General features: G+C 45.1%; 1 protein-coding gene across 1 annotated transcript; it reads right to left on the bottom strand.

Annotated features, from left to right (window-relative positions):
* Positions 1-2,178: 2,178 nt before the first annotated feature.
* On the bottom strand, positions 2,179-24,796 carry LOC138527801 (ras-related protein Rab-33B-like). The gene is made up of 2 exons (XM_069639095.1): positions 24,390-24,796; positions 2,179-4,773 (listed from the first exon to the last, which is right to left on the bottom strand). Exons 1-2 carry the CDS (start codon positions 24,621-24,623, stop codon positions 4,330-4,332), a joined length of 678 nt encoding a protein of 225 aa, XP_069495196.1. The 5' UTR covers positions 24,624-24,796; the 3' UTR covers positions 2,179-4,329.
* Between the last annotated feature and the right edge of the window lie 2,722 nt (positions 24,797-27,518).

Genomic DNA, 27,518 nt, shown 5'->3' with positions numbered 1-27,518 from the left:
GCTGAACCACTGGCATATCTTACTCCCAACCAAAGAATTTGCCAAAATACTGTTGGCTTATTTTGGAGGGCCTGGACAACACAAGTGAAACTTTTACTGCAGAGAAGCTGCCTTCATAAAGGATTCCTAAACCACAAAAAAAGGGTCATCTTTGAATATCTGGCTAGGGTGACCACCTCACACTGTCTACTTTGTAGCTCCATGAATTTCTGCTCAGCCTTAAAAGGACTAGGGCTGGGAAATGTGAATGTGCAACCTTTTGTAAGTGGTGTAGCAATCATTTTACATATAATAGTTAACTCCTGGTGCCAGGTCAAGAATACACCTGGCACACTTTTTTTTATAATTGCTACTAGTAATGGCTGTAGTTTGGTCTTGCCATCATTTGCTTATACCCGATAGGTTTACAGGAGAAATTCTGCTGCAGCCTGCTCCGCTCCAACAATTGAGACACAGTATTTCGGTTCTGCTTTATGGGAGATGACAAAGTAATCAGGGTAACAGTTACGGTTTGCACAGCGTTTTCCATTATACACAAACAATTCAAATTTAGACCTTGTAAACCAACTGCTATATAATCTTATTATTTCTTTATTCTTGAATAAGTATGCACATAAAAGAAACAAGCCGAGGGTCCTGTAAATCAAGTCTTTAAAGCAAGATTGGAGGGTATCAACAGTATAAACACTGCCTGGGATCATACTTACTCGGCTATTTAATACTATTAAAGTATCCCTTCACAACCTATAAAACAAAAAACGTTTCCATCAGCTTATATGCTAGTGGCTATTGGTGTTCCCAGAACCCTGGGGAATACTAAATGTTTTAAGCGGCTGCTGGATGCATCTCCAATCCATAGCAGAATAGTAAATAGCCAGGTTAGGAGCACTTATTGCCAGGGAGGCTGGGTGCAGGCCCTACCAGCCAAGAAGGATCTTTACACGATTTGAAATACTGTAACAAGGTGAAGTGGAGCACTACAGGGTAACAAACCAGAGGCTACACGGACAACCCTTGGATGGCCCTTTCTAATCTACACTCGTGCAAGATGAAGCTGTAAGAGGTTGTTTTGCACCTCCGACTGCAACTGAATAGGCTATGATGGGAGGAGGATTAATGATTTCAATTGAACCGTACATGCAATTAGCTCTGAGATCTTACACATCAATGTGGCCGCGTTCATCTATGCTTTTGTCGCTCTTTTGGGAAACAGGATATGGTCATTGTTCCATTAAACTGAAAATATGTTTAAATAAAAAGTAATTAAAGGACCATAAACATGAATTACCCGTGAAGGCGACAAGTGAGAACAACTGGTGGAAGGCCTCCACCCATGGAAAGCATTCAGATAGTACTCTTCCCGATAGATCACGACAGCTGTTGATGGCTCATTAGGGCATAAATATGAAGGCTCATTACCCTTTACGATAAAAAAGTCAACAGGAGTCTTACCCCCAACTTCAATGTTTCAGCTTGCGTTCAGACCAACAGAAAGAAGAACAAGTGCTAATGGAAGCAGAGGATAGATACACTGGAAAAAACGGCCACTAAAAGTGGTGTCCCACAGATAACGCAGTTCTGACCACTGGGCGAGTGAGGAATTGGCAAAAAAGGGCAAACATCTAAAGGAATGATTTTAAAAGAAAAAAAAAAAACTCAAATGCAAGAAAACGCTGACCACCGCTCAACCAGTGCTCCATGCCAAAAGTAAATGAACTGAGGTCGATTTACCAGGGTAAAAAAAAAAGGGTTAAAAAAAAAAAAAAGTACCTAGATGGGCATATATACAACAGGTTGCGTGCCAGTGTCCCCATGGCAACTATCATAGCTGTACAAAGAACACATTCACTGAAGGAACTCGTTTTACGAGACACAGGGGTTGGGGGGGGGGCGAGAGACAGTGGAAGTAATTGCATGAGGTACAATTACTATCCCATAGATTACCTAGTGCAGTGCTTTTCAACCTAGAAAAATAAATCTATGTTGCATCAAAATAGGGATGGGCAAGGCCTCTTTAAACTAAAGGGATAGCAGGGTCTAAGACTACTGGTACAAGTAGGGCCTACTCAGCCTTTCATCCACCCGAAATCAATAAGATGACTAGAATAAGACACACCTTTTAAACAAGTCAATTCATAGTATGTGCTATATAAAAAGAAACCGAATTCCATGCACGTGCACAAGAAAGGTCATTAATTTTTAATGGAAGAAAGGGCAACAGTGCAACACTAAAGCAAATAATATTCCTGCTTCTGGACAATCTTTTTTTTTTGTTTACAAGATTTTCAATTTGCTTTGCAAAATGGAAGTAAACAGCCAAGCCACATTTTGGAATTAGAGTCTTGAATTCAATTCAGTTTGTTCATGTGGAGCCACAGTTACCAAAGAAGCCTGCTGCTGCAGGCCTGAAAGAGACCCATTAAAAGATGCATGTTAGAAGGGGTTACAATTTCAAGCTACTAACCAGCTATTCAAAAATAACCTCACTTTCCACCACAAGTCTACACATGTGCACAGCACCAAGGACGGAGGATAGCACAGGGGCAACGCTCTGGTCTTTGCAGCAACACCACACATAGTAAATGAGGTTCGAATCCCAGATCCACGCTTAGGAACCGAACTCAGGTACGGTATTAGGCACGTTATAAAAAACAAATAAAATATTCACAAGTCAAGGGCTGGTGGAGCATAGTTACTAATTCCATACTTGGGACCAACAAAAAAGGAGCCAGACTTCCAACTGCCTGTGATATTCCACAGTGATATCACACTGCGATATCCTCCACGTCGGATAATGTGACATTGAAATGTAAGACGGACCCAAAAATGTTTTAAAAAATAAAAACACGATTGGTGCAAGAAAAGAAAAATGACTATATGCTGGGTTACAAACAATATTATTTCAAGAGCCAGAAGAGGACCCGTCTTTACTATCCATATGTTTGGACAGGTTACAAACAAGCTGAACTGTATGAGCTCCACACACCACCTTAATGAAGTAAAATAAACACCACTATACACGGATATCCAGTCAAGGTTGGGGCACATGCACGCCTGCCTGCTTCCAAGAGAAATTGCACCTGCAATCAAGCTTCCACAAACATCACATTTAACAACATGTTCCATGTAGTGTGATTTGGTAGGTCCCCAATACATGTTTGCAAATCTTTACAAGAGCTTCTGTCCAACAGGCCCCTTAGAGGAAACGGTCAATGCAAGGGATAGCGGAAGAATACACTGTAGCCGATCCCAAGTATCTGAAAATACATCAATGTGTAAAATAAACTACTACTTGGCTGTGAGCAATCCAACTGCTGCTCCTAGCTCAGCTAGGCCACATGCATTCATGGACAGGTTTGCTTAAGACACAGATAATGTTCTCATGTGTGGATTCTCAATTAATGGGGAAAACCTCACCCCACGAAAAGAGCCCAACAACATCACACTCTGGCCACCTTCTATCCCACGTTTCAGCCTAAAGCGATTATGAAGAGAAGCTTAGCTTAACAATGCCACAGAGTATAATCCTCTGGCAGCCATTTTTTCAAGGCACACATACCTCCTTCATGCTTGCCCAACGTTGCCTAGTCTGAAGTACATTTTCTAATGAGGTCAGAGGCAAGAGTGGTTACGAGGAGAATGTGGCAGGAGCATTCCCACCAGTGTGACATCAAAGACTTGAAGGAGCCATCAATGCCTTACAAGCATGGCCTAGGATGTGGGAAGATGGAGGTTTTTACCATGGGGTTCCAATAGGTAAAATCATTTAAGGGTGTGTCACTTTCTCCAGATCAGGGGGAAAAGATGCAAGCTACTAGTCAGCCATAAAAAGTCACTTGTTACCTCAATTCTATACATACGTGTATACATGCATATATATACACACACACACACACACATTCTTAATTGCCAATATTAAAATATCTCTAGCCAATGGCCAGCACAAATTTTGCACCCTGCCCTAGAGGATTTACATATAACTAACTCAACTTTTCTTACCTTAAAGTAATTTTCGGGTGGCAAGTATTGTTCTGCCTCGGGATACACTTTTAAAAGCTATGCAGCTCTGGACAAGTGAATAACATGGCACTGTTTTGGTTACATTTGAAGGAGTAACATAATACCAACAACGGCAGTTGTAAAATACGCTGACATTCTTGAATTAGGACAAGATAAAACACGTTGTTTAACCAAAAAGTGGTAACGCACCACCATAGCAGTGTTGGTCTATGATGTAACTATTTAAACAAAGGAACATCTATTCCAAGCTTATTTTTAATTATACTCATAATTTTAAGAACCATGCTACAATGTGAGCATGCACTGCATTTAACATAGGCACACACTCTGAACGTCATCTTCTGTCACCACGACTACACGATTTTCCAAAGGAAGCTGCTGCAGCCTTAATGTTTTATGGTTTTTTAGTCTGTAAGCAAGAGTCAGAAAAATGGATTCGATATGCTCCATCTCACAAGGGTCTTTGGCAGAGGTCACAAACAGTGGCAGTCCATAACGGTCAGCAAGTCTCTGTGCATCTGCCAGCGGAACCTCTGTATCCTCCTTCAAGTCACATTTGTTTCCAACCAGCACACGCGGTACAGCAAGAGGCACACGATGCTGGCTGCAATCCTCAAACCAGTGCGGAAGATTCTGAAATGTGGAGAATTTGGTGACGTCATAAACAAAGACCACTGCATGCACATTTCTGTAGTAGTGTTCCACCATGCCCTTCTGGAAGCGTTCCTGTCCTGCAGTGTCCCAAAGCTGAATCTACAAAACATGGAAAAACAGGTTTCACTCTCCAGGTAATTGACAGCCCCAAACATTGGAAATGTAGCAATTATGGTTCATTAAGTTACAATGAATCTGGTACTTACCAGTTACTCCTGTTCTTAGGTATCCAATCATTATGTTGCTGGAAATAAACCTTGTTGGGGAAACGGTTTTGACTCCAACTATCCAGCACTCGCCACATATTTTAGGACTGCAGCCCCTTTATAAAATCATACCAGTCCTAGAATATGTTAGAATGACAATTTAAATAAAGGACCCAAAGAAATAACTGGCCAGGAATATTGTGCCCACTACTGTTATTACACTGGACCTCATACTCCTAGTCCAAACCCACCTCAATCAATATGTCCGTTGAATGACTCCCCCGCTCCCCCCACTCCCCCCGACTATCGAGCCCACTATGAACTCCACTACTAAAGTGGAGTTGGGTGCCCTAGTAACAGTCAGTCATTTAATTAAAGCATGTAATGTTTCCTCATCTCTTTGCCAGGGTGGCTCAGACAGCCAAATAGTAGATACTAAAAACCAAGCAGAAGAGACTCAGACCCACCGACATTACGCAAGCCAGGAGCAAACGGATGCATCAGAACAGACCGGATGCAGCTTGACTGAAGTGGCATTTGCTGTCATACCTACAGAATACATGTTGGAAGCACACATGGCGTCCTACGGATTGTAATGGAGACAGTCTGCAGCTGTGATCATCAACATAGGACCTTTGAATCTCCCAATATTAGAACAAATAAAAAGACGGTCACTTTGCCCAAGAAAGAACTGTCTCCACTAAAATGTATTGTGCAGAAAATTTGTAGTTGGGGGGCCAACACAGCCAATATGCAACACACCCATAATTCACACACTACAATAACATACAAATTCAGAGACTATCAGGGAGTAGAGAGGTGCATAAACGAAAGAGCCCTTCCACGACCTTCCACCAGCAAAACAAACAAAACCTGTCCAGCCTGCAGAGAGATTCTTTAGAAAGAAAATCAGTCCGAAAGGGGCAACTCGAGAGGCAGATGCAAAACTTCCTGTTTGGTCAGGTGGAGGTTAGATCAGCTCAGCGTTTTTGGTGAAGACACTGGTTTACTTGAGGGCTCACTGCCCAATTATTGAAAGCAGTTTGGTATAGCCGCTGATATGCGAGTTTGTGGTACAGCTAAAGGGACGGGCTACTTCATAGCTTGATAAATGTTGTGGAACAGGCTAAAACCAAACAGATAGGCCAGGGGTGGCCATCCAGGGGTGACCATGTAGGATGTAGGGGGATTAATGTACGGTGGTAGATTCCCCAAATAACCAACTCCCACAAACTAAGGTACTTGTCGGGAATGGAAAAGCTTTCGGCACTAGCTAGGAATGAGGTAGTTAGCACTATCCCGGGAAAAGATTGGTGCTGTCGTAGATGTTTTATCAAAGTATTTGTTAGATTCCATTTTGGTTGCGTGGAGTCTGGTCTAGCATGGGTGTATAGTTAGTCGAGGATGTACGATATAATATTTTATTGGTATCGCGCCCAAACACAAGTGTTTCAGAGTGCGACGAGGCAAGGGAGGGGAAACGAGGGAGGACAAAACAACGATCTTACTAGGCCCAGTGACATTGAGAACGTGCAAGTGCAGGGGAGAGGGAAGGGGGCAGGAGGGGAGAGGAGAGGGAAGGGGCAGGAGGGGAAAGTGCTGAACACGTGATAGAACAACAGCAGGTAGTTTGGCCGGCAGGTGGTAAGTGCGAGGATAAGGCATAGACAAGGGCCAGGAGGCAGTGCGGGTGTGGCTGGGAGGGCAGGGATCTGGGCCCGAAATCAGAGGGTAACAAGATTCCCAGTGCCAAGCAGACAGATAGCAGGGGAGAGGAAGAGCGAAGGCAGAAGCAAAGAGGAAGGTCTTGAGGTGCTTCCGGGACCGAAGACGTTTCTCAAGTTTCAGAGAGGCAGGGAGGCTGTGCCAGAGGGAGGCCCCAGCCGAGGAAAGGGATCCACCCCCAACTCGTTGCTTGGAGAAGCGACTGACTGAGGGAGTTGGAGTTGAAGGAGCGAAGAGCTGGAGTAGGAATGTATTTACGGAGGGAGAGTTGAAGGTATTGTGGACCCAGGCCCCAGAAAGCCTTGTGGACAACGCAAAGGGTCTTGAATATAATCTTTGCAGCCACTGATGAGATTTCAGTGCTGGAGAAATACGATCCCAGGGCTTCAGGCCAAGTACAAGTCTAGCAGTCCCGTTTTGGATGAGCTGCAGAGCGCGGAGAGTGTTTGCAGGCAGATTTAGAAAGAGGCTGTTGCAATAGTCCAGTCTAGAGAGAACCAGAGCTCTGGAGACAGTGAGCTTCTCGTGGGGGGAGGACTATGGGTGCTGTGGCAGGTCGGAAAAAGGACAAAGTGGATATTTATATTGTTTGTTTATCAAATAATAAGTATAAAGCCCATCGCTCCCTATTGCTATGTGGGTGTTTCCTGCCTATCTAAAGAACGAAGGTGCTAGTCAGTCATCAGAAAGACTGAAATGAATCAGTCTGCAGTCCAAAAACTAGTTCTAAACTGGCCCTACCACTATTCTAAGCAACTTAAGATCAGGAGAAGTTCATAATACAATCCGGAGAAGGGAGACAATAGGGAGATTGGGGGCCATTATAACTTTGCTAGTCTCCTGGCAGTAAATCCACCAGGATACTGGCAAATGGCAATAACGTTACAGGCACTCTGTCTGGTGGAATTACAGCCAGATTACAAGTGCCAGTAAGGATGCTATGGTAATGGATTTGCCAGTATAACCAGCAACGGTAATACCGGCCATATTTTGCCGGTAGGATGTCAGAATTATCTTCAGCTCTTTGCTGGAGGTAGTAACTTCACTCCACTGGCAAACTTGTACTTTGTTGGTGCAGAAACGTGCGGTATTTAGTAATACTGGTATATTAATTCCGCACCGGCAAAGTTGTAATGACACCAAATGTCTCTTCTCGATTCCTTTTTAGTAGCCCATTCTTAAATAATCTCTTGTCACTTCTTGTATCAGTTTTTGCCACTTGTTTTGGGGTCTTTCTTCCCCTTTTGGGTATCTTTTATTCTTCTCTGATTCAGGTTGCTATATCCTTTTAAGTTAGGTACCATTTACCTTCTGAGCTGCGAAATATTAGGGTCTTCTTTCCCCAGCCCCTCCTTAGGTGGTTTACTCTGAATAGCTCTTCCCTTAAGTGATTAGCTTGGCTTTTATTCCCATTCACAGATGTCCCTCGATTATCTGCCAAGTTATCCAAGCACGTGTAATGTGCGGCTAGGGGCATCTCTATGAGCATTTTGTGGGGTTTGAAACTCAGCCCCAGAAAAAAAAAAAGGAAACTGCATTTTAGAGCATTGCAAACACACACAGATTACTGCCGAACTGAAAAGGCAGCATTTCATTCTCAACTGCCACATCAAAACAATGTTTCCAGAGAAGTACTAAACGTGCCTGCATGTGTTTGACAAAGCCCAAAACGAAAGATGCCATGCAGAAAAGTGTGGATTGTGCAGATTAGCACATGGGAAAAATAAACCTCTGTTGCCAGAATGGTGCAAAATATATATATCAGGATGGTACAGGAGAAAACTGCATTTGAGTAGGTAAAATATCTATGCTGGCCTCATGTCTAAAGAAAGAAATTGTACCGATTTCTGTTCATTAGAGCTGACTTTTACACTGAGATCCAAAGCCACCTCCCAGTGCAGGCCAGGTCTCTGCTCTCTATCTGAAGGACAATCTATTTGGTAGTTTCAGGGCATGAGAGGAGGCTGTATTCATGCATGACATGAGTTATTAGGGGGTGGAGTAAACAGCGGAATCAACAGAGAGCCAGCCCTTATGAGTTGAACTCTGAATAATTCTTGAAAATAAAATCCAAAGTTGTGGTCAGCTCAGAGGTACCGATCACAGGCCTGTTCCCGGGCGATTTCCCCATCAGCAAGGAGGATGGAGTAATCTCTGCTTTTCAAAATAAGCAAATAGATCATCCATTAGCCCGGCCTTTGACTATGCAAGAACGTTGATAAATGTGATGCAGGCAGATGGCCAGATTACAAGGTCAATTTGAAGGAATCAAACTTAGTGTGTAATTGAAGAAATAAGATATCTGTAATTCATACAATGCTATAGGGTTGCATTGAAGATCATACTGTTCATTTTCTAAGGAACGATAAGGAGCACAGAAATCAACCCTCTTTAAAAAGCTTATGGAAAGCTCCATCCAATGATTGAACGTGGACCTTTGCAACATGAGTTCCAACCTAAAATGTGTTCTTAGCTCCCCAGAAAATGTCACAAAGCAAATATTTGGGGAGAAGATAGCTTATCAAATTAGATATCTGTATAGAACATTTTGTGAAGATAACTTATCGTTTTTTGAATAAAGCAGGAAACCCCTCATTTGAACCTGCAACATCATGCCAAGATGAGACGTTCAATAAATCCGGCATGACGAGAGAAATTCAAATATAAAATCGACATTGTCATGCTTAACTGTAAAGTAAACATATTTGTCATGTTGGAGCTTTAATGGCAACATTGAAATGTGTAAAAAGGTGATAGTGGGTGGCCTTAAATAAGGTGGAAGATATTTGTCGAATCAAAACCAATGAGCTGGCATGTCATTTAGACATTTTTGTGGTTGTGGAAGATTCATAAGGGGATGCACAATGATAATCAGGAAGAATGCCTGAAACTACCTGGTTTGGAACTGCTGAGGGAAACCAGGAGAGGGGGGATTGAGCCTGGAGAATCTCCATGCCTGATGGTGGATTCGGTTGGCCCCTGTCCTGTACCTGTAGGATGCCCTGAGCCTTGATGTCCTTTTTCATGAGCCCAAATCCAGAAATACTTATGTAAATAAACTTGCCATTCACACCAAGCTTGGTGGGCATCTGTTTGAATAGTTTTCAAATTATGATTATGTGGGCACACAAAGTAGATCCTTAGCATTTGTTTTAAACAATAACTGATTTCATTCTCATATAAGCAAATTACAGCAGGTGATTTAGTTGAAATGTGAAATTAACCTTGCTCCAGCATGAACAAGGCGATAGTCTGTTAAAGTAATTGGGCACTCCTATTCTTATTGCCATCCCCAACATTTCCTAAAGAGAGGGGTGCATTAAAAATGAAGTTACCTACTGCTTCCCATTCCCCTCAACCCTGCCTTAAACCAGCGGGGTTCCAAATGATCAACTGAATAGCTGGGTGTGTGTGCTGGGACAAGACGGTCTTCCTAAACTCAAACCAGGTGGAGTCGCTGATTTAAAAGCACACCTTCTTTTGGAGTGAGAAAGTGGCCCCCAGAAAGAAAAGAGATTTTGCTGTGCATAGTGGTGAAAGAAAAAGTGCTGCAAATCTAAAGCAGAAGTGTTGGTTCTGATAAGCTTGTTGTGTTAGAAAACTGCCAGCATTTTTAAGAGAGCAGCGCAGTCAAAATTGGTTTAACCTGTGATTAAGTTAATCAGAACTGCTAGAATTTTCAAGTGTGCAGGGAAAATAAGAAATGCAAAGCGCTGCATGTGTGAAATTGTTTGCCAATAGACCAGTGTTGCCCAATAACTTCATCATGTTGACGTTATGATCGTGTCATGCTCGACGGTGCTACATGCTATTAAAAGTGATCCACAGGCAAAGTGTTTTGACTGTACATGTTGTGGGGCTAAACAGTTTGTGATCTGTGTTATCCTGAAACTAGTGTGTCCATTTGTGTAAAAAGAAACAAATTGTTAGGAAAGAAAAGCATTGGGCCACAGAGTGACGTGGTGCGATTTGTAATTGTGTACAAATAATTTTCTTAGTCATTACTATATATTTTTTCTGTACACCAGCCTGCTTCTTGACTTATCTGGGGCACAGGGGTGACGGGCCTACGTGGCACTATACCAGTTACATAGAGGACTTACATAGGGATATTTATTTCATTTCAATCTAGTCCCCTAACAATTCCAACAGGCCCTCAACCTCGGACAGGTAGCGTAGTTATTATGCACTCTAGCATATCCCAAGAATCTCCCCCAGTTCTTAAAGTCATCATGCATCTGGTCTTGCACAGAGGATGTCAACTTCCTGATCAGTAATAGACACCACTCTCGCACCTACAAGTCTTCCACGGAGGGCGGTCTCTACTCCCTACAACCTGCTGCAATTTTGATTCTAGCCATCATGAGCATAGTACGCAGCAGGAAGCCGTTTGTGTTGTGCAATGACAGTGTGCCCCTGGAGAGCTCACAGGAGACATATCACAGGGTCCAATGGGAGCGATTCTCCTAAAAATCGGATTCATTGTGGATATCACCTCAGGCCAGTATCGTGGGAGCTTTGGGCAACACCACCAGATATGCATGCAAGTCCCTTCTCCTCCAAATCCCCTCCAACACAGGCGGTCTTTCCCCTGCTTAATATGTTTGAACCTATTTGGGGTTAGGTAGTCCCTCGCCAAAAATGTAAAGGCCTTCTCTGCAAACCGCCCACTTTTAGTAAGGTGATATTATTTTTCCTGTATTACTGCAGCCAGTTGTGCCTGGCACATTCAAACATAACATTTGATTGAAGGAAGATTGCTGACTCACTTTCACGTTGTTCCAAATGCGCCAACCTAGCATTAAGTACAGACTATATCGACACCTTGTTAAAAACTGAGGCAAACGAGGCCCCATTTCTTTAATGAGGCAGTGCTGCTTTTATATCAGTGATACGCATCATGTGTTTTTAAGAACACCATCTCTGAGCCTTTTTTGATAGGCTTCTCTCCTTAGTCTAATAGCATTTTCAGAAAACAGTCAAAAAAACCCTTGTGCTAGACTCGAATATACTATCCACTCCCAATTCTATCCTCAAGGAGTACCAGGTGTGGTAGTAGAAAGATCTGTCTTAAATTCTACCCAAGAGGTGTGGTATGTATGGATACGCAACACATCCTACCTTCCCCTCAAATTGCATGAACTAGGTCTCTCGAAATCTTGCAGGTCAGTGTTAATAGCCAGTGAGCGATATAGGATGGTCTCTACTGGTCGATGCGACCGGTTTAGAAAACATGTGGCTTGTCTGAATTGCATTTTGCCAGGGTTCCTAGTCCTTTTCCAACATTTCCCTTCTGGTTACACTGAAATTTCTGTAATCCATTCTCATAGCAATTGATGCTTCTGTGAGATTGCTGCTTTGTGTCGCAGGAGGTCCCATCTCTGCTCTTTTTACACACTTTCCTGCAAGTCGGAGAACATTCAGTGGCACCTCACCATGGTGGAGAAAGAGGGAGAACTGGTGTTTCTTGCCCGGGTTCACGAACAGATGTGTGTGACCCTGGATCACCTTTGGGACCACAACCTATACTCGGATCATGTCACTTCACTGCTGTAGCGTTCTGTGAATTTCGTGGCCCTCGCAGTGTTTCTGATGTCTGAAAAACCTGATGGTATCTTCACACCTACTCCCCTTGCATCCTCATCTCAGGTGGCCAGGGAAAGGCAATCACTCTTGGATCCTGACCCTGGGAGTGGAGATGCGAGGGAGTATCACTTTGGGTGGAAGGTCCTTGAGGAGTGGGGGAGAGAATGTCTTTAAGCAAGACCTAGTATCGCACTCCCCTCGCGATAGTAAATCTTACCCTCCCCATCTTTACTTTTTTGATTTATGGGCTATTTGCCCCTCTTCCCAGGGTATTCGTAGCCCAGTGGTAGTGTGCTCTATTTCCACATTAATACAGTTCCACTTTATCGACTAATTGTACTGGGATCAGTTTGTCCTGCTTCATACTGATTTGCCAACAGCCTCCTGGTTCTCCACTTTACCTTTGATTGTGCAGGGGGACGTTACTGGGGCTTGTACTGGCTAGGGTTCTCTTAGTTTGCTCCGCTTCTCAGTCTTCTCAACTCATCCAGTGTACCGCTCTCAATCCAATCTCTCCCAGGGATCAGATATGGATGAAGGTAAACAGATGTCTTGCAATTTCCTCCATGCTGTGGTTTCAGCGTCGTTGGACGAGCACTCCGCCCACCAAGAAGGGTCATGATCAAGCCACCGCTGGGATTTGGATTCCCGTCTCCTCGGCTTCTCACTGCACGTAAACGCTGGGCCTCCAGCTCGTTGTGTCCAGGCCACTTCTGAAAGTTTCCACCTCTCACAGGTGTCATGCTGTTAGGGGGCTTCCCCTGCTTATGCCCTCTCTGGACTGCTGATCTCCTTGGCATGTGATGCTCACTCTTCAGTCTACTCGTTAGTCTTATGGCAGTCAAAAAAAAAAAAGAAAAAAAAAAAAAAAAAAGACAGATCCACTTTCTTGTTCGCAAACGTATATTTTAGTTTTGTTTTCTGCAAAGTTCCTGGCTTTTATAGTGTTCTTCATGTAAGACAGTCCCATATATGCCACTGTGGGAAATGGCTTAGGGAGTTCCTCACTGGAACGGGAGTCAATGTCCCCTGAGGGTGAGGGGTGCATGGGGGGGTGGGGGTCGGGAGTCTCTCCCAGTGATGTCCCACTTGCCCAGACCCCCAAGAAGGGTCTTGCGAAGCAGGCTCACCTCTTAGCCTCAACAGGGAAGCTCCCCCTTGGGAAGAAGGGATCCCCTGATTTGTCACATTACATAGTTAACTGAGGTTTTGGTGCTAGCCTTGTCATTTCATTAGATGACTACGTTTCAGTTCCGGTGTTGGTTGAATAGTCAGGATTTTATTGGTTTCCTGAAGGTCAGGTGTTCATCCACTGTGCAGTTGTTTTTGGTGAATAGTTCCAGAACTTGGTTGCCAGAAAGGAGAAGGACAAAACTGTGCCACTTCAAGGCAAAGCTTGGCACTGTTATTAATGCATCACCGTTGAAACAAAAGTCTCAAGATTGGTAGTGGTTTGTGATAGAGTCAGGGCCGAAGCCGTGGAGTGTATGGAGGGCTGGGTTGACGCATTCATATTTGATCAGGCTCAGCAGCAATCTGGCAGGAGTTGTGTGCCACAGATCATAAGCTTTGTTTAGGTTGGGTTCAGTTGAAGTCTGTTTCTGGTCACCAAAGACTAAGCATTCATTTAGGGGTCATTTGCGATCCTATAAGTAATTTGCGCATCATCTATGTCGTTGAAGCACGAGAGGCCTGAATCATAAGTTCCAGTAATGGCAACAGTCGATCACTGGCCTACTTTTGTGCAACTTTCTCTCAAGCGGACAGGCAAAGGGGCCAGAAGAGGTGCTTCAGTCATCTGAAGTCAAGAAAGGTGATACAGCACTAGGCGATTCCGTTAACTCCAGTACCATTTAGTATTTTTAGTAGATCTCAAAATGGTTAGTGTCAAAGGGTGGAAGAAATGTCTAAAAGAAGGAGTACATGGCTGCATTGGTGCCCATATTTTTTTTCAGGATATCCCATATATTGAGGGAGGTGTGGACTCTGACCCACGGAGGAGGTTCTATATGTATTTGCAAAACCGTTTTTACAAACATTTTTCAAGGTTTGGCAATGAAATAAGTGTTGGAGATTAGTCAGTTTCTGGGTTGTTTGGTCGGCTGTGCATTATTTAATTAGAGGTCTGACAAAGGCAGTTTTTAAAATGGTGCAACCTAGAGAGATGACCCCTTGTTCATTGTAGGTGTTGAGGATGCAGGTGCAAGTTGGGGGTTGCTTTGTTAATGTTGGGACAAACAGTTCTTCCAATGAGCCTGTTGGATTGGATTGTGTGTTGCAATGAGGCTCTCCGTGACAAAAGGATGTGGTTGTTGGGTTAGGCTGGGTGTACGGTTTTCCAGGTTGTGTGTGGTGGAAAATTTCAGTTCCTCTTGAGAAGGTCTTGTATTTGATGAGTTCTTACAACAGTGTTGGTGCTGTGTTGCAGGCCGAAGGTCTTTTGAATTCTTGAATGCGTCTAAACACGTGCTGTGAGGATTCTATTCAAGATGTGCAACACGCTTTTTTTTTGTTGCTTTGATGGTTTCTGCTGTTCAAATGAAATGGTGGATGGTAGGCCAAGTGGTCTACATGAAGGAGATTTATTCTCCAGATTTTCTTGAGCTTTCAGTTTTCCTTTTGATGAAATAAAGTGTGGAAGGAAAAATGTGTGACTCGTTTCTTTTGTGAAAGTTTGATGGGTTGTTTGCTGTCAGAAGGAGTGTACTATCCAGTTATGGATGTTAAGTTGGCTGCCCAGTGTTCTAGTCTGGGTTGCAGGTATGTGCTCTGGCATGGAAGCAATTTTTTTTTTTTTACAAAATTGTAATCAGTGTCCCCAAAATGTTCAGATGCACATCCTGAGCCAAACGGGATTAGAGCCCAAAAATCTAGTGAAGAACATGGTATTGGATCCTTTTGAAGGCACTGCAGCCACCACCTTACCGACGCCATTGATTTCAGGCATTTGGACTATCTCAACATTTTGGGGAAACTGAAACATTTGTGACACCGATTACAATTTTGTAAGCAAAAAGCTCTATCAAATCGTGCAACCCTATGGGATTTCAATATAAACCTTACAAAGGAGGTTTGGGCACATGGACCATTTGAGGAAGTATAGACCATAATGAACAATGTTGGCTTTGGAATCAGAGGTGGTGACCAGAAAGAATCTTGTACGATTATAGAGAACCCTTGAGCAACTGGAGTTTAGCATTATTGGGGACTGTCGATCAGGAACAATTCGCCTTGAAGACGACCCATAGGTCGAAACACGCATCGACTGTTTTGGTCATATGAATAAACCAACTTGTGTGAAGAGATACTTCAGATTTCAATTCTCAAAAAAACGTTTGGGATAGAGTGTGGAATGTGCAATTTAATAAGGGTCATAGCGCTGCTAAACAGCATACATCTTACTCTTTAATAATATAGGGAGGGAATGGTTTGGTTAATTGTGTAAGACGTGGCGCTTCAGTGAAGACGGCGAAGAGGACTGAAAGGTGGTCAGCCCATAAGCAGTCTGGGAGTAGGGGGGAGGGGTGGTCAAGATAGTGAAAGACATTCACACCATCGAAGGTTTATCCCACTTAATCATTGGGTCCCTTAATCAGCTGTTTAAGGTAGCAAATTGATCTGCGGTTGCTGCATTTACCTCCTCCTCTCTAACCTAATGTTGAAGTTTCCAAGTATGCCGAGGTGTTGGCAGTTGTGTTGAATCCTACAGACTCCTCACTAAACCCCTGCCTAAAGTCTCCTCCCAGGTGACCAGGTAAAGGCAGACATTTTCTGGTCCTGACCTGGGGTGGTATTCTGCAGGAGGATCACCTGGGAGGAGAAAGGGCCCAGGGGAATCAGCACTACATGGGGTGAGACACTGCGTTTGTCTTCCTGTAGGGAGGAGATCTCCTCAATGCAATAGTATGTAATGGCTTGTTGTAATAACCATCTTTTCTTTTTCCACAAACTAAAACATATACATATGGATGAGAACAATTACAAAGTCATAGTCACCGGGAGAAATAAAAACCCTTCCAAAATCCAGAGGACTTACAGCGGAAAACCTCCCCAACAACCAAAAGGTATAGCGAAAGGAAATGTGTGAACAACAACGGCTTAAAAGAACTGCATTCCTTTTTAAAGCAAGTCCAGTGACTGAGCCTTATGATATTCCTTTAAACAATATTATGAGGAACAGACATGAGTTTAAAAGTGAAAATCAAAGCCGGAAAACTACCTTTGCCACTAGGGACTTTGAGTCCCATAATTCCCACAAGTACTGGGACAAAGAAAAGGGCTAAAAGGAACAATGCTGCAGGAGTGGTCAGCTTGTTAATAGAAATGACCCACACCTAAGGCAGACTGAGAGGCTGAAAAAGCCCCCTCATGTGCAGGCCATGAGAAAGAAGCAGATTGAGCAGGAAGCTGTTTATTCGTGCAGGCAGCTGATGCTGGAGGGAGAAGATGCCAGGACCACTGTAAGGCAGAAACCAGCTACTGGTCCCGAGAGGGTCTGTGCCTCCAGAAGCCTGAAAGGCAGAGGTTGCGCAGCGGGAAGCGAAAGAATCTCTCCTTCCTAGGAGGCGGTCTCGTGTGGCTAACGTACACCAGAGGGCCAAAGGAAGAAAAGGAGCTCAGGCAACAGCGGACCAGGCGAAGCAGTTTGCCGGGTCGTGAGAAGCCGCAGAAGTCCTGCAAGCAGCGAGAGGAATTGGAGGTGCACCTCTTACCTGGTTAGTACACAAACCGGGTAGTGACCCAGAGTGATCTGCACCCTCTTAAGTGTTCAAGTCAGGCATTCATCATATCAGCACTCGCGTATGAGTGAAAAGTAGTCACAAGTGATTTCAAATACCGAACTATTAAAAGCAGCGACGGGGTTGCCTGTGCCGGATAAATGATGGGACCAAAATATACAAGGCGACATTTCACGAGAACCTCTCTACCCACGCAATGGAACACGGTTGGTACTTGGGCCCCTTTAGGGAGTGTCGGCAGTGTGCAGGAGGGGGATTTGGGGAAGCGGGAACTCTTCACACATGCTTGGTGGGACTGTCCCCGAATTAAGATCTTCTGGACAGAATTGCTCAGTAGGTTAAAGTACATAATAGGGATGCTGATACCAAAGAAACCCCCCAAAGTGTTTTTGGGTGTACCTTCTGAGGGGTATGGCTCTTACAGATTTCCGGGGATGTGGGAAGCCCTGCTCTGAGCAGGCAGAATACTAGTGGCACAAAACTGGAAGACTTCTTTGGTCCCAGAGAAGGGGGGACTGGCTTAGGAAGGCATGTTATGTCTACTTGATGTAGAAGCTTACCTATATGGCCCATGATGATGCAACGCCTTTTACGGAGGAGTGGGGTCTATTCATAGACCAATATAGTTCAGGGGAAGAGGACTGGGCTGAGATCGCCCATTGTAGCAGGAGGGGATGGTAGACCGCAGGGAAGAGAGGGGGAGGGAGGAGGGGTTGCCATCAACGGGGCAGCTATAGAGTTCTCTATGGGATAAGTGCCTGCGAGTCTGGGAGGATCTGGTTTCCCTCGAGTTGGGAGGCTTGCAATGAGTAACAACGATTATACGAGTAAGAGCAGTTGATACATGTAATTGAAAGTTATGAGGATCAATCCTAGTTTGTCATGTCTTGTTAAGTGTTTATTCTTTTCTAAATTGTTGATTCACATGACAATTTGCACAGGGGACAACTATGGCCGGGGTATTGGTCAGCTGGAAAAGGTTTAGGGTGGGGTACACAAGTGGGGAGTCATGAGCCTTAGTTGCCCCGGTACTTTAGTATTGTCACTGCTTTCTGTAACCAGGTGAGAACGTAGGATTTTTCGATCATGTGCACTGTGTTGTGTCTCAGTTTGTGTGTGTTCAGGAGTAAAACTTTAATAAAAAATTGAGTTAAAAAAAACAAATAAACAAAATAAAATAAATAATAATTTTAAAAAAAGCAGCGAAGGCCGTAGTTGACTAAACCAAAATGACTAACTTTAAGCGTGTGAGTTTGTAGAATAAACAGCTACCCGATGCAGCGATATTATTAAGAATACACACAACCATTGCCCAAGCCAAGAGACTAAAATCAAGGCAATTTAAATCCAACAGATATTGCCAAAGGCAAAAAGGGTATAATCAGAGGACCATAAGTTGTGAAACTTGTTCCCCATACTTAGCAAAAGTATATAGCAAAAGCTGGTATAAACCCACATTACCAAAGCCAAGGAAGAAGCAGGAAAATATCCTACCCTTGTCAGTATTTGGTTACTTGTGCACTGGGGAAACGAGTATACTCGGATGGCAAACCTTTGAAGGAGTAGGCCTGGCATGGAAGTATACCAGATACAAGTCGATTAAGTGCTATAAAAGTGATCCTGACAAAGACAATTGCTGTTGCTTGTAATGCTGATGAACGAACTCTCTGAAGGAGTTATAATTCTTTAGAACTCTGAAGTGGTGGCAAAACCATCGACACCAAGACCATTATTGTTGCTATTGAAGAACTGAGAACATTCTTTGAAGAGGATAAATCTTACAATTGTTCAAGGAAGAGAAATAATTTATTTTCTTTGCTAAATAAATGGAGTATTGGAACGTTCTGTTGACAAGTTCCGGTTGCAACGAACCGCGTTGGAACGTTGTTGCAAATTAAGATTTCCTCATTTCTTTTTGGAACTGAGGAGAAAATCCTGCTTAAATCCGGGGAAGGGAAATTCACCCAGTTTGTAAGGAGAGACTGTTACATTACGAACTCGATTGTTGTACTAATTTTGATGCCTTTGAACTGTCATGCATTACCTCATTTATTTATTGTATGTATAAGTGAGGGACAGATATCCTTTGTTAGAGTGTTTTCTTTAGCACATTTTAGGCAGGGAAATGCTTGTCAGGGTAAGAATAAGTGAGGTGTTTATCCAACCTTCCAATTTATTAAAATGGCATTTGTTGAAAATACTTCACAAAAAAGTTGCCTGCCTCACATTTATGACCCCTCACACAGTCTACAGAAAAATTAGGCATTACGACAGCTAGCTGGTTAGCAAAAGAGGAGTTGTAAGATGGTCTGTGGCGACAATTAAGCTTAGTGTGAAAGTGTGGGAGGTCTACCAATATAGATTAACTATGGGGAACTTGTTTCAAAGAAAACAGATGTAGTTCCCTAAAAGATCTGCAGAGGCCACAATGCACTCTGGCATAATAGCGGTCGGGACAGCTAGATTTGGTTATACATGGCTTGAAGGTCAGCACCGAGCACAAGCACCAAAGGCTAGGAGCATGCGATAATGCATTGTAAAATCACCAGAATTGGGGTTGGCCGATATATCGAGTTTTGTAGATATATCGATATAGGATGAAACAATATCGTTAACAATTAAAATATATAGGAAAGTCCAATTGAGCCAAGTCAATCATTCCACAACTCTACCTAGTAGCCATACTGAAAGTTCAGCTCCAGTTCTGAGCCACAACAGCTCAAATGCAAACCCTTTTCTCCAGGACATTCTTTGTCTAAGAGACAGTGCTACTTTATACATAGCTTAATCAACCTAAGACAGACATTTGCAAGACTGCCAGCACAGCTACATACCTGGTTTCACCCTTATTAGGGAATCATCAGTGCAGTATGGTCCCAACAGCATTTGGCCATGTTTTCACTACACCAAGAAAGTGATAGTGGGTTTGGGGTTTGAAAAAAACCCTTTCACCTGAAATATGAAAATAGGAAAGTCCATTTGGGCCAAGTCACACATCCCACAATGCCACCTAGTAGGACTATACTGCACTGATTATCCCTAATAATGGTGAAACCAGGTATGTAGTTGTCTTGGCAGCCTTGAACAAGTCTGTCTTGATTAAGCTATGTATAAAGTAGCACTGCCCTCTTAGACAAGGAATTTCCTGGAGAAAAGGGTTTGCATTTGAGCTAATTTGCATGCCCAAAATGCCTTGCTGTTGCGGTTCAGAATTGGAGGTGAACTTCCGGCGATGGCTACTAGGTGGCATTGTGTAATGTGTGACCTGGCTATAATAGACTTACCCATTTTCACATTTCAGGTGATTTTGTTTGTTTTTTTTTTTTTTTTTTTTTAAACCCACCAAAACTTTCTTGCCGTTGCGATAGATATATATTTTACAGGGCCTGCGGTAGCATTGCTCAACCCATCGGAAGAGCACATTTTGGACAGGTTATAACCTCGCCCCCAAACCCCGCCCCAGGACGAATCCGCACTACGCTTTGCTGAAATAATATATGCCCCCCCCTACATTGATTCTGCAGAGTACGTTTGGTGAGGTTTCATCAAGGGGGGGGGGGCGCAAAGTTATAGGGGGCGCTGGTCCCAAAATGTGTGGTTTTTCCAAAGACCATGATTCGGATAATCTGGCTGCTGGCCATGACCACGAAGGACTGGCAATGGGGTTAAAGTGGCCATGGCCACCAGGAACTGGCTATGTGGTGACGTTTTTCAAAATCGGATAGATTGTAGTGGGAAAATAAATTATTCCCATGGCTAAATTTCTGTCCGTGGCTACAGCCCAAAGTGCTGCATAGGATTGCATCAACAGATCGCTGTGACTCAGATTGGTGCGACTATCGCTGCATACACTCAGAAACAATGCTAATCAGCAGATAATTACCAAGCATGCCGAACCATGTGCCCATGTGGTCACCTGGCCACCCCTTGAAATCATAACCCATTCTTATTTGTGACCATAGTGGGACAAGACATTCTACCGGCACAGTAGCTGCCACCGGTGGAGTGTGATCGTGGGATTGCCGCACCAGGTCAGAAATGGAAAATTGAAGCGCCGACCAGCTCCCTATCCCGGCCGTGGCCCTCAATCAATGAGGGTGCTTGTGCGGCCAGGGAGAACGAAGGCCTGCCAGCCCCTACCAACGGTTAACACTCGGCAGCTCAGTCTTTGCTGCAATTTACAAAAGAGCGTGCTGGCTGCGGGAAAAGACCCCCTTGCCTGGACAAAAACACACAGCAGACGTGATGCCCAGCTATGCTGGGTACGGCTTTGCCTGCAGTGGTCAGAGAGAAAGCTTTTCTCCGGCGTGCGAGCTGTAAGTGTAGGTAGCCCAGAAACCATTTATGTACTTTTGAAGCTATGTTCCTGCATATGGGTAGCACACTTAAAGTGGACCTGAAATTGATCCTGTGGACTGCCTGTAGGCACAATTTGGGCCCAATAAAAAGGACATCAGTGGTGCACCATCATTCCTGGACTAATAAGTATTTTGTGCCTCTAGAACACCCAATTTGGCCCACCGGCTAGGTTTTCAATGTAGGCGTTTACTGCATTGCCCGATTTTAAAGGTGATCAAGAAAATGAATAGCAAATAGTGTTTCCACTGGTATATTTGATTTTGCACTATGTCATTTTAGACTTGGCATGGAATGCAATGTCTGGACCCTTCCCCAGCCTCGTGCAGCGTCATGTGTGCAATGACAAATGACACACCATGTCATAAACCTAATAAAAGGGCTGCACAGGTTTACGTGCGGCCAGGGCAGCTTTCTAGCCAACTTGGTGCCCAGGGTTAAACAGAAAGCACACCCCCCATCCCTCAAAAGGCACATGTCACTCCCAAACTACACCTATGTGTCATGTGACAAAACCCCTCCTCAATGAATAAATTGCTATATAAATGAATCTTGTTTCATTACATTGTAATGAAAGTACATGCCAGAAGAATGTTAATGTGAAAACACAGCTGTTGCTGGCCAAGTAAATGTTTTTTCTGTCACCTGCTCTTGGGGGAAGGCCTTGCCTGAATGCAGTTTCAAACTATCCATACTGGCACACTGCAGCGTGACCAGCCAACCGGGGTCTGAGGGCCCACTGACCATTGGCTTAGTGATGCAGGTATTCTGTTTGTACCGCCTTACTTGTATTTGGCAAAGGGGCAATACTAGACTAACTATATTAATTATTTTCTGATGGAAGGTTATCATTCCAAGATGGACAGTCTGGTACACTCTTATTATACTCTTTCAAAATACCTATGAGAGTGGGAAAGGGGACAAATAGCACCAGTGAGGGTTACTGTATTCTTTGCATTAAATCACAGCGCCTTCCAGGAATATAACAATCTGATAGCTCTATACTGGATAAACAAGTCTGTGATAAAAGGATTGTATGTGTGAACAGATGCATGGCTTGGTACTCACATCACTGTTCACAACACTCAACCTAACATTAAAATGTTAGGAACCATAAAACATACAGACTCATTTGGACAGCTTAAGTTTATGGATGCGAGAATGAAATGGCTGCCTAATCAGACTCTCAAATGGGGTACATGGGCTCTTTTGCTTATGAATAATTTTAGATGAGGAAGGGCTGAGACTGTGTGAGCATGCCCAACCTTCAATACATAAACGTCTTTTGGGAATTATATCTATAGACAGGACAGGATACCGTAGAAGAGATACCCAATAAATAATGCACATAAAGGATTGTACCCCTTACAAGCGTTAGCCTTCTCAGTAATAAGCTGATAATGCGTTTTTTAACAAAAACCAGCTTCCAATGCATGGTAAAGGGTCCACAGTTCCTCAGCCATTACCTCCTCACAATTACGCAAGCTTCTGGGTTACTTCTGCAAAAACTAGCAATCCCATGCTTTATACAACAGAGTTGGCATTAGCTTCTCTCTTCAGTATAGAAAGGGCGTTTGGCCAAGTGGATGTACAATTTGGAGGCAACTTGTTTGCTTTATGCGTGGCACAGAATGGAATGCTCGTCTGAGCCACATACACAAAGCGTTCCAGTGTGCTATTGTATGGACATTGGACAAATCAGAAAAAATCCGGCATATGTGCCGTTACATACAGCAGCACCACCACATAAGACGCCATTAACCAACAGGGTGGTGGCTTGAGCAGCGCAATTTCTGCACACATCACTGCATTGATTTGCGATGGACTACTGTCTACATGGTGACACAATTAACTCTACTTTCCTAATCAAGGTGCCAAGTGACATTGAGTTGCCTTCTGGTGTGCAGGCTAGGCAACGGATTGCTTGTTTCAAAAATTCAATAGACCTTTGATATTGAGCGCATGCATTTAGACCATGTCGCAAAGCAGCCAATCGAATACTTAAGCAAGAAAATTGACAGTTCACAGCTTTTTTTTTAAATTACTTTTTTGTTACATTTGGCGCATCGGTGGGAAGGTTGTGTGTCAAATAAAGAGACATAAAAATAAATAAAGTTTTAAGCGTTTTCTGTGTAGCATTTTAATTCACTTTGAAAAATGCACAAGTTTGTTCAGCTAACTGATATGTGCTGGCCTGGTGAATAAAAATGTCCCATGTTCAGTTCTTAAACCTGGCCGGTTTTAGCTCTGCACCCTGGGGCTTCCAGGTCAAGAAGCGTTACCAACTGAACTGCTGGACTCCTGTGTCTCAGTCATGCAAGATACCGCAGGGAGCTGGCCCTATTCGGTGGCCAACACCAAGGTCCTCCTGCGGGTTAGAGAGTTGCTGCCGGGCTCACCTGCCGGATAGGGAGTTGCTGCCCGGCTCACCTGCGGGATAGGGAGTTGCTGCCGGGCTCCCCTGCGGGATAGGGAGTTGCTGCCGTGTTCTCCTGCTGAATAGGGGGTTGATGCGGGATAGGGAGTTGGGATAGAGAGTTGCTGCTGTGTTCTCCTGCTGGATAGGGAGTTGCTGCTGTGTTCTCCTGCTGGATAGGGAGTTGCTGCTGTGTTCTCCTGCTGGATAGGGAGTTGGGATAGGGAGTTGCTGCTGGGCTCACCTGCCGGATAGGGAGTTGCTGCCCGGCTCACCTGCGGGATAGGGAGTTGCTGCCGTGTTCTCCTGCTGAATAGGGGGTTGATGCGGGATAGGGAGTTGGGATAGAGAGTTGCTGCTGTGTTCTCCTGCTGGATAGGGAGTTGCTGCTGGGCTCACCTGCGGGATAGGGAGTTGCTGCCGGGCTCCCCTGCGGGATAGGGAGTTGGGATAGGGAGCTGCTGCCGTGTTCTCCGGCTGGATAGGGGGTTGCTGCTGTGTTCTCCGGCTGGATAGGGAGTTGGGATAGGGAGTTGCTGCCGGGCTCCCCTGCGGGATAAGGAGTTGGGATAGGGAGCTGCTGCCGTGTTCTCCGGCTGGATAGGGAGTAGCTGCTGGGCTCACCCGCGGGACAGGGAGTTCCTGATGCGGTCACACACCCCTCCCTCCATTGAATACCATGCTCACCTTGATTCTCTCGCCGTCGATGTCGAGCGTCCGCTCTCGGAAGTCCACGCCGATGGTGGCCTCTGTGTTTTCCAGAAAGCGCCCCCCACAGAATCTATAGCTCATGCAAGTCTTGCCTACGCACGAGTCCCCGATGACAATAATTTTGAAGATACGATAGTGCGGGGCCCGGGAGTCCAGGGGCGGCGACCCAAGGGCTGCATTGTGCACCCTCAGTCGGGGCTGCTGCTCCATGTTTACACCACGAAGCAGAGGGGCCTGGAAGGAACAGGAAACGCGTCCGAATCCATTGGCAATTTGGCACTAGGAAGAAAATGCTCCCTCCTGTTAGAGGAAAGGACCCAGGCACGCAGTTACGTCTCGTGACTTCGTGAGTACCGGGGTCATACTCTAATGAGTCATGCACTAAATTGTAGTGCACGTGGACTCTTCCTTTATACAAGCGGAAATCGGTAGTATTGGGGCGCAGTGCTGTGCCCTGGAGCCACTGTTCCTGACAACTAAAAGCGCTCCTAGTTCTCCACAAATTGAACACACAACGTTTAGGATGCTTTATTCCGTTTTCTTCTACGGATGTCCATGGATTTGAATGGGAGAAATGCAGATTCTGAGATGCCCTCTGTCAGGGGAGCGGGCACAAGGAACGGCTGACATGTGTAGTAGTGGCCTTACATATGACACTGCACAGATTGGTGGTTGAAGGGGGATGGGTGAGGGGCTTATTATAGGCTCACGAATCAAAGTGGAAAAGTAATCTGCACACTCACTGACATCAAAGAAGTCCTCTTCATAACGTATGGTAGATGCTTCGTTACCTATGTGTACAGTCATAGGGCAGAGTCTGCTATGAGCCTTGGATAGTGTAGTTTAAAAAACAAAAACGTTATTGTTTTTAAAACACAAACACGGGAGAGAACATAGAACATATTACCCTTCCCCACAACTAGAAAAAAAAACGGCCCACTGACAAAGAGGAAAAGCACACCTGCCGCCCCCTAAAACGCAAAATGACAAGTCGATTTCGTTACACAGCGAGGTAAAATAGAGTGTTTACAGGTGAAACGAATTGTCCCCCTGCTACTGTTTCCCAAAGGAGCTCAGTCCGCCACCCCCAATGAACAATACCACAGATTTATTGTGTCATATTAACCCACTGCACCGTCCGAGTCCTCAGTATTCTCAAGCATATAAGCACGTAGCTGGGCCCAGTAATCCCTTGGTCTACTCATGCTGGGAAGCGTCGATACATGGTATGTTTCCTGTCACCCTCAGCTATTGAAACTTGACAAACATTCCTGCGCGCTCGGCGCCTTCTGCTTCCCCCATGGCCTAGCAATCAAAGAGCGTGCCACAATAGAGGCCATTATCAGCAACTTCTTTGCATCCCTTGGACCAATTTCTATCCAGGAGTAGCCACAGCCCAGGGGACATCGGTGGGCAGCAGGGAAGGCAACCTGTTCCCAGTAAACCCAGACATGCGTGCAGTCAGTGCTTTAAGTGGGATTCGAAATTGAGGGGGGCTCTGTTAGGGGGTGTGGCCTAAGTACCCCCTGTTGAGTATTGTGGGGGTGTTGGGGGGGCCCACGCAATGACACACACACTCGCTCCGTATACATCCAAGGAGCTACGCCGGAGACGTGTGGATGGTTTAGGTCCCTGGCGCGAACTGCCGCACGGGCCGTGTTTATTAACACTGCGCATGCGTGAGCCTCGTTCTGGCTCACGCATGCGCCCAACAGCGTATTACTACGCAACATCCCTCCTTTTCCCCCGAAACAGAAAACATGAACAAACATAGAATTAACAGTGCTCAAATACAACTTAAACTGTTAGTGTATCACTGATTACGAAGCAGGGTCCATAAGGAAGTCTTGGAACCTCTGCGACGGCCTGCGCCCCGCCCGGCTCGGGTACCTGCGTGCTTCATCCTGAGGTACATCGGGCGTCCCTGGAGTCTCGGGCGGTTCATCGTGTCTCAGTGTTGACTCGGCATTGTGCTCCGGGTCGGGTGTGACTGTCTCCTCCGAACTCGCAGTTCCAATGCGCTTGAAGAAGGACACGTTCCTGGTGACAGTCCCTCGTGCATTGGTGGCGGTGACCATAGACCCTTTGACGTGCGTCACCCCGAGTGGCTGCGTCTCATATGGTAGTGACAACTTTCCTTCCGTTCTGTTTCGCACTAGCACGGTGTCACCCACGGCAATGTCTCTGGGAGCCTCCTCCTGGTGGTCTCTCTTTCATTCTGAGTGGCTCTCTCCGCTTGCACCTGCTCGTTATTGATCTCTCCCGGATGTCGACCTTCGATTTCTGGTAACAATCCTCTTGGCACCCGTTTGAAGAGCGCCTCCGCCGGGGCGACCCCAGTGGACTGATGCAGGGTCGAGCGGTACTCTCGGAGAAATTCGAACCGGTTACGTCTTAGATCTTCCCCTCCATTCATTGATATGCGGAACACCTTGTTGAGCGTTCGCATAAATCGCTCTACCTCCCCATTTGCTCTTGGCCAGAGGGGTGTGACGTTACGATGTTTTATCCCTCTTTCTTCACAGTAGGTTGCAAACTGCTGCCCTTTGAACGGGGCACCGTTGTCCGAGTCAATTCCCCTGGAAACCCATGCGTGGCAAACATTTTCTCCAACGCCATGATGGTGTGTTCGCTGGCAGTGGACTCGACCAGCTGAACTTCGGGGTATCGTGACCACTGATCGGTCACCACCAGAAAGTACATTACCCGGCCGGTGGACCCAAAATCGGCATGTACCGTCCCCCCATGGCTGGTCGCTCCTTACCATGGCTTGGATCGGCGGCCCTCTTTCCACCGGACTCTCAGCTTGGCAGGGAATGCAGTTCTTCACAAACTCCTCCACTCTGCTTTCCAGCTCCGGGAACCAGGCCTTTAATCTCAAGCGAGCTTTTATCTTGGCCATCCCCTGGTGGCCATTATGGGCCAGATGTAGGACTTTGTCAACTAATGTTCTCGGGATCACAATCTGGTGACCCCTCAGCAGGAGGCTGTCACCCGCCACCGTCAACTCGTGCCGCGCCTTCCAGAGGGCTTGCAGGTCCTTTTGAGCCCCTATGACCCTCCTGGAGTTGTCTTGCAGGACCTCATGCCACTCCCCACTCGCTA

The sequence above is a fragment of the Ambystoma mexicanum genome, chromosome 7q (genome assembly GCF_040938575.1).
Source record: "Ambystoma mexicanum isolate Mex_15411 chromosome 7q, UKY_AmexF1_1, whole genome shotgun sequence".
Lineage (NCBI taxonomy): Eukaryota > Metazoa > Chordata > Amphibia > Caudata > Ambystomatidae > Ambystoma > Ambystoma mexicanum.
Note: the sequence above shows the minus strand (reverse complement) of the source record. Positions and strands in the feature narration are given on the sequence as shown.